At 31.1% G+C, this 8574-nt stretch overlaps 1 protein-coding gene across 1 annotated transcript in view; it reads left to right on the top strand.

Moving 5' to 3' along the window:
- The window catches only part of capt (adenylyl cyclase-associated protein 1), a gene marked incomplete at its 5' end in the record, with an annotated part of 34680 nt that continues 26106 nt past the window's right edge, over positions 1-8574 (top strand). The window contains 2 exon segments of the mRNA XM_071893725.1: positions 1-94; positions 8479-8571. Of these exon segments, the coding sequence (XP_071749826.1) occupies positions 1-94; positions 8479-8571 (187 nt within the window).

Raw genomic sequence — 8574 nt, 5'->3', positions numbered from 1 at the left:
ATGAGTTCTTTGCAAGAATTGGAGTCCTTGGTTAAAAGACTTGAAGCCGTTGCTATTAAGTTAGAAGGATCTAGTGGGAGTAGCCCATCCATTGGTAAGTGTTCTTTTATATAGCTATACTTTTAATAAGTACTAGGAATATTACCCGACAAGAAAAATTACCTGACATTTATCAATAATTTAAAATAATTATGGACTGAATAATCTTGCCTAGGACAAAAAAATCAATTGAATATATGTTGTATCTATTAAAATTCCATAAATGGGCCATTAATATATTCAAATTATCATAACTATTTGCGTCATGTATTAATTCGATAAGACGTTTTTCGCCCTAATAAATTATACAAAATCATTAGTATTGAGCCCAAGATAGAATTTTTGTCTGGTTCTGTCTAAAAATGATGTTACTAGAAATTTGTATAGTGTAACAAAATTTCCTTTTCTAAAAAAGGGGTCGGGCAGATTGTTTTTTTTCATTAAACGTAATTCTCCTTCCCCCACCCCCTCAAATTGAGCCCGAATAGGGGACTAGCAAACTAAAAAAGAAATATGATCCGCAAGGTGGTGTGACAGTATTCTATCTTGTTATTGACTAGTTGTTTAAAAAATAACACGCGCTAAATTTTCAGAGTGTCTTATAATCAGTAAGATAAACTTATATATATTTTTTGTATTAAATAATACATAATAATCTATGCCCTCTGTCGTTTTGTTTACACACTAATATAAGTAAACATCGCTCATGCCCCATTTAGACAAAAAAATTGTTGACGGAATTTTACTTCGAGACTAAAGTTGAACCGAATAAGTTAAAATACCAACAGTCTGGGACAGCGTTGTAGGACTTAACAGTGGGAAATAGAAACAAAGAAGAACGTTAGAATAAATGGGATGTAGAAAGAGACAGAGGGAAAAGATAGTAAGGGAGATAGTTTTTTTAATTATGTTATCTCATAGTAGTGTTGGATCGGTCTAAAAAACTTAAAAAGACTCCCAGTCCTGTCAGTCAAGTCCTAAAAAAAAATTGTTAATCCTATGACTGGTCCTTATTGGACTTTTGTAGAAACAACAACAGCTGAAATAACGTAGTTCCTACTAACTCCGTCGTTTGAGTAGCTGAATTTACGTGTTAATTAATTTCCTCTTTCAAAGAGACAAGATACATGTAGGAGAGGGTTCACTAGAACCTATTATTATACGTTCCAGCCATCATTCAGGTTTTTCTGAATTCTTATTCTCTTCAATCCTAGCTATAAGTCAAGAAAATCAAAAGATAGGTAGGACCGTAGAATTGAAAGGCCGATGAATCAGTCCGTAGGACCGTTGTATGGCAAAAAAGATCGTACTGATAAAAAAAAATTGAAAGGGGAAGGGAGTAAATACTGATAAGGCGATCTGTCCTATGACTGATCCAACACTTCATTTTAGTAATTTCTTAGTTTGCAAGCACGCTTGAACCTTCACTTACAGGTTTATAATATTACATGACATATCTATGGAGTTATGCAACACATTTAACTTCATATGAGGCTATTGTAGGTAGAATTTTAAAACATAACTAACTAGTGGATCCTCGTGACGTCATTGAGTATGTTTTTCTTTTTTTTAATTATTCCATTATATAATAAAATTAACTAAATAACTAAGTAAAAATATAATCTGTTTGTATCATATCGTAATATAATGAAGATAGTAATATTTTTTGCAAGATATGTGCAATGCTTTTAACAAGTATTTTATACATCTTATTGACCATAATAAACAGATAAAATTTGTATGCCAATTTCAGAGGACCGACAGTTAAGGATTGGTCCTAAGATTGCACTGGAATTGACTGACACAACACTACAACTGTCGTCATTAACAATTCATATATGGGATCGATTTGAACCGAATTTTAAATGAAACAGATCCAGAGCTATTTTTTCTTTGAATTTCTTTAAAAGACCTAATAAGTTGCTCCACGGAAAATCATAGCGGTCTCAAACTGATCTAGGAGTTTCATACCGAAAACCAACACTAATTTTGTACATAGTTCTCTGACAATATTCCTAGTTAATATTTTTTTAATAATACATATAATAGAATACTATTTTTATTTTGTTCCTGGGCCGGCTTGTCAATTTACTTATAACTATTTTTTTGTGTGGTTTTCGAGACTTTTCTTTTAATATTCAACTTCTAGGAGGAAAAAAAGGGCATTTAAATAAATATGTCAATTTTAAATAAGTTGTGCCTCTAAGTAGACAGACATCACTCAATTTGCATACCTACATACATATATTTTGTAGAATGTGTGTACGTATGTGGATATACCGTGTGGGAACTCAAATTTTATATACATTAGACAAGAATGAGCTTGTAAGTGACGGATTTCAAAAATTTCGATGATAAATACTGACTCTAAAAAGAAAAAAAATTGGAACACTTTTGTCAGTGCTTAAAAGGGGTAGATTTCGTGATTGTAAAATAAAAATTGAGACATCAGCTTAAACTTAAACAAAGCTTGTAGCATTAAAATTGACAGCAAAAGAGACAATCTTGTGAAAGTAATCGCTTTAAGCATTGCAAAATTGACACTATCTGCAATTTTCAGACAGCTTGAGATCACGAATTTGACTGTCTACAAAAGCTGTCGGGAAACAGTGGTAAATTACTCCCAAATTACCTAATTTTGTGAACTTTCTGGGTAATGGGAGTGGATATTATTTCTATGTCCTAAAATATTACTTTTACTTCCTAGTGTTGAATGATGTTAACAAATAAACATCATGCCACCAGCCACCACAGGAGCATCCGCGGGGTTGGGGTTGGAGAGGCTGTGCAACCTCCCCCCCCCCCAAAAAAAAAAAAAAAATTAATTTTTTTTCCCAAAAAATCAAATTTTCTATGAATAACTAGTAATTTTTTCAAAAATTTCATATATGAAATTTAGTTTTTCTATTTTTTTCCTAAATATTAATTTATTTTGTGAACAGGTGTAAATTTTAGAGTTTTTTTCCGAAAAAAAACTCGTGTTAAATTTTGTGTTAACAACTATGGATTTTTGAAATTTTAGTACATAAAGTTTAATTTTTTGACAAAAACTACTGGAGCCACTTGATTTTTTTAAAGGTGGGTAAGGGATCCGAGTCCTTTAGAGGCATCAAATTCCCTCTTAACTTTGCAAACGAACCTCACTGAGTCTGAGAGTTCGAGCAATAGTTGTGGGTTCCAAGGAGGGCTCCGTACCTTTTCCAAATATTTGTTAAAACTAATTCGTCAATAGATTCTATTGATGTTTTAACTTATACAAGTTTGAACTAGCTATCTAAAAAAAATAACTTCTTAAGTGCCCTCGTTTACTCAAGAAAGTGGGCCAAAGTGGCGGTATAGATAGATTGCGCACCCTGTAGGTATTTTGTCAAAATGTTTGTATTTATATGGATATAAGATTTGTTTTTCCTTTGTTTACTTATGATTAGCTCAAATGTATTCATTCTATAGTACTAATTGTATTGTAAAAAGTAAGAAAATATTTTTATAATAGTACTATCAATCTCCCAAGTACATCTATAATAATAATGTTATACTTAATTATATCATAATATGAATAAAAGGCGTCAAAATGACGCTATTGGCAGTAGTTCTTGGTGAAGACTTAGGCTGCTCCGTCTACACTGAAAAGGATTGAGCAGATTAATTATCCGTTTTGGACTTGCATTCACACGAAGATTTCGTTTCAAATCTGACAACACCGTTTACGCATAAAATAATTTTTATAATCTGTTTGTACAAGTTGTAACTTGTGAAAACAAATACGGCATGATCAAACTTAAAAATATATATTATCCACAAAGTGGTGTGAAAGTCTGTAGCTTGTAAATTAAATTATTTCGGAAAAAAATTCAAAAATTCACAGCTGCACAAAAAAATAAATTAAAAAGGGTATTCCTTTTTAATTTCAATGGGGTGTTAGATGTAATCAACGTAATTACAAATAATCAAAGACATTGCACCTCATACTGGGTCCCTGGAAAACTGAATCCATTTATCCTAGATATAATATATTCATCGAGAAAGTGTAACTACTATCTTGTTAATCATTGCTATACAGTGCAATTCTAATAAATTTTATTATATATTTAATTCGTTAATAGCTGTTAATTTTTCAAAGTTATTCCTAGGTATAAATAAGGTGCTCTGCAACGTTTCAGTACCATAGAAAAAAATATCTGCATAGTTCCAGAAGCATGTACATTTACATTAATATTCTTGTTAATAATATGATTTTTAAGTGCAAGAATTCAAATACTGATTTTGAATATCTTATCTATTAAGCAGATGTTTCGAAAAGTGGAACTTCTAAAAATAAATCTTCAGTTAAGAAACATAGCTTAAATAATTTTATGATACAGAAAATAGATATATTATTAATATCCTTAACGATAAAATGCACCGTATCATTGTTTATTTCGATGTAAGTGACAAAAAAAAGTAAAAATTAATCGTTTTGAAGAATAATTGAACCTTTTAATACTTAAATTTAACTAAAATTTGCTATATGTATTTTCAATAATCACGTATGAAGTGTTATGTGTAATTCTTATATTTAATTACTTTTATTAAGTTGTCGTAGAGAATCTTTTGAAATATTAATGTACCTTTTAGCTCTTTTATCATTCTAAGAGTATGTAGCTATTTTACCTTTTAGTCCCTTAGAAATATATTTAGATAGTGTATACTTGAACCCCTAATAAAGTAGTCATTATTGAAAACTCTTTCTCCAGTATCTGTAGTATTTTAGGAACACTAAATCAGGTTTTCTTATCTAGCCAATATTCATTTTAAAATTTGTATCATAAACACTCCCATAAATGAGCAACTCTACTATTCTACCTACAGGAGAAGTAAATAGTAATCACTTAAATAAGTATTACAATTATAAATAAAACAGAAGTTATCCATAATTTGATATATTATGGATCAAATTATTCTGGTTAGATAATAATGTAATTCAAGCGAGAACTCGTAAAAAGAAATTCTAGGACTCAATGGAAAAAATTATTTCTGATTGAGTGTCTCCAATCATATGATAGAAATGATGATTTTGGAAGATCAGTAGTTCAGATTCCTTATCTGATTCTGATGGCAAATTGGGAAAATATATCTGAATTGAAGACAATTGTTTAATCTGACAAATCGTGTATTCCCCTTGTGAAGAAGGCCCACATTAAATGAATTATTTCAACTTACTCGAGAAAATTTTTGAGACCCTTTTCCTAGCTTTTTCTTCTCTATTTCCTTGTCTTTTTTGTCTTTCTATATGGCCTTATAATGATGAAATAAATTGATGTTATAAGATAATTCAAAAATGAGCTGTATGCCCAAAATAATACAAAGATATAGAGGGTTTTCTGAATGGAGGATTTTTTAAATTATAGTTCAGACTTTAAGCTATCAAATGAGAAATTTTTAAACTTTCTGGATTTATAATTTTTGGAACTATGAGCCTCCAAAAAAAAACCCGTTTTTAACTTTAAACAAAGATAACTCAAGTTCTAAAGATAATAAATACACTCTAAAGATTGTTTTGGAATTGTTTAGCATTAGGTTTTCAAATATTTAATATCATTTATCCATATTTTTAATAACAAGTGTGTTAAAAAGCTTTGAATCTTAAAAATAGAAAAAAATTTAAAAAAAACTTCATAGCTTTTTTCTGAAGGTTCTGAAGATGATAGAGTAAAACTAAGACCATATTTGGAATTAAGTGATCAAATTCTACTATTTTGATTTCGTGACATTTTTACTGTTGAGCAGCATTAGTAATTACTGCCTATGTAAATGTCATTTCACTGTCGTTTTTCTGTCTTTCAATTATATGAACAAATCCCAAGTATGACGCGTCATCTTTCGGTATATTTTTTTTATTAGTTTGCTTGCACCCTATTAAATAAAAAAATCACAGCTCCCTCCATGTGAGTAGCATAACTTTATTTTAATATTAAATAATATTACCATTCAGGCAGCTGTATAATTTTGTCACTACTCTCTGACGCTTCCTTTACAAATTAATATAAGTATACAATGTTTATATTCCTTTAAAACTATGGTATTATAAATGTTTTATTAGGAATTATATGATCTTTTTTTTTGGTTGATCCATTTATATTATAATTCCTTAAGCTATACTTATAGTAGTGGTTCTCAAATGGGAGTACACGTACCTGGTGGGGTACTTGGAAGCACTCCAGGGAGAATTTAAGATTATGAAAGAATATTTTACAAGTAGAACATAGCTCAGGGGCGTCCGCAGGGGGGGGGGGGCCTTTTCTCAGAAAAATCAAATATTTTTTTTCCATCACTATGAGCAAGCACTTACCGCTGAAGTGGATATTCCTCTTTCTTTCTTCTTCTTCTCCCTTCATGATATGCCTACCAACACAACTACTACGTAAGTACGTGTACACTGAGTAGGCTTGTGTGGGAGACTGGAAGCGGAGAGGGAAAAAGAACAGGGGAACCCCCTTCTTACATATGACAATAGTATACTTATATCTTGGATTATTTAAAAAAAATGTTTTATAACTTTAAATGTTGATTAGATTGTAATAAAGATGAAATAATATAGAAGAAAAAAAACAAACTTATTTTCTAAAAAATAATTTTTTATGAACAGCTGTGGATTTTGATTTTTTTTATTCTTCGTATTTTGAAATTTTTTTTCAAAAAAAAATTAATTTTTGGATGGCTTTTCAAAGTAATTCCAACAACCAACCATAATAATAAAAATAACATCATGCGAACGGGGCGTTCGCAGGATGTTATTTTTATTATTATGTCACTGAAGCTAAAAATGATTTCTTCTAGTAAATATTTTACAAGTGACTAAAAATAGGTTGAGAATCCCTGCATTATAGGATTGTTTTATGAAGGTGATCTGAAAAGTTTCAGACCTCAACGTGATGAGTTAATAAGAATAATCCTTGTTGATAGACATTGGCGCTAATGCTTCAAAATATTTACAGGTGGTTAAATCTTTAATGGTTTATAACGACCAAACTAGATGGAGTAGGACCCTAATTAATGAAATTCAATTAATAGTGGGAGTAAAAATTCATGATTTTTTTTTTTTAAGAATAAAATTAACATAGTTAGGACCAGCCTTACGCAAATGGTTCCAAATGGGATTCTGGCTAATTTTCAGTTCCTGAGTAATTGCATAACTGTTCACATGCCTGTCCAACATCACGTTTACATTATTTTATCTACATTTTCGATGATTGGCCTACCAGAGCCTGTTCTATCTTAGATGTCCATATTATCCGAACGAAATTGTTGGAACCACCGTTATGCTGTTGCATTTGATACTCTCTTGGGTCCATAAACAGCCCACATTTTTTAGTCAGCCTGCTCTGCCTTTTCACCTTGGTCGTAGTGATACAGAAGAATGTATCGAATTTTCACTTTTTTTACTTCCATTTTGGAATGCTGTAACACACAACAGCCTTCACCAAATATATAACTGTAAAATAACTTTTTTTAAATGTAAGTTGAACCTTTAAGCATACTTTAATCTTTTATTGATGCAATGTATTGATCGTGAGATATAGCTCATTAAAACATCTAGTAAAAAAACAGACGGAACTTTTTATTTAACCTAATATTCATTACCTCGTGCCGACAATGCAGTTGCCATTCTACTGGTTCAAGTTTGCAACTTTTAATTTATATTCCCTAGATGGATGGAGTAGCTTAAGGAATAAATTATACAATTTAACAGGGAGTGCACCAGGGCAAAAAAGTGCCGGATGTCTTGGCCACAAAATGTCCTTACTTTTGGAGCAAGGAGTTTTTGGTCTGTACACAGCCTTGACCTGACCTCATGCGATTACTATCTCTGGGAGAGACGCCTGTACTAAGTATTATTCGCCTGTTGAGGCCCTTAACAAGTCCATTACCCGTACAATGGCAATGCTTGATCTGCACGAGGTCACCTGGCCCTACAAACGCTACCAGCGTCGTATGGCTGAGGTTATCAAGAGAGGCGAATCTCGTTATTAATAATTGAATTTAGTTAAATGTAGCTTTCAAATAATAATAAAAATTAAGATTTGACCCCATTTAATTCGTGTGTTATAAGTCTTTAAAGATTTCCCCAATTTACCTGGACCACACTGGAACAGTCACTAATTTTTTAGAAAAATCAGTGTAGCTTGTTTTTTTGTTGACGGGCATATTTTATGTACATGTTTTTCTCTCAACCATTTTTTCTATATACCAATTTCATATTTATTCGTAAGCTGTAATTATAATTATATTACCTAATTATTTTTCGTTGCTATTCATTTGGGGTTTTTTTCTCTCTTTTCTTTTTTCCAATTCATGCTTCTTTATGTCCTGTCGTTCAATGTTGTTGTTGATGTGTTTGTTTATTTCGGGAAAAACCACTCTTATTAATAAAACACGCACAAAAAAAATACGTGTGTTTAGTGGCTGCCATTTCCAATATCCGTAAAGCTACAACTTCCAAAAATGTTGATTTGAAAACCTTAAAGGATGTGATGAACAGTCTTGAAAATATCCGTA

Source organism: Lepeophtheirus salmonis, chromosome Z (genome assembly GCF_016086655.4).
Source record: "Lepeophtheirus salmonis chromosome Z, UVic_Lsal_1.4, whole genome shotgun sequence".
Classification (NCBI taxonomy): Eukaryota; Metazoa; Arthropoda; class Copepoda; order Siphonostomatoida; family Caligidae; genus Lepeophtheirus; species Lepeophtheirus salmonis.
The sequence above is the reverse complement of the archived record's forward strand: the minus strand, read 5'-3'. Positions and strand labels throughout refer to the sequence as shown.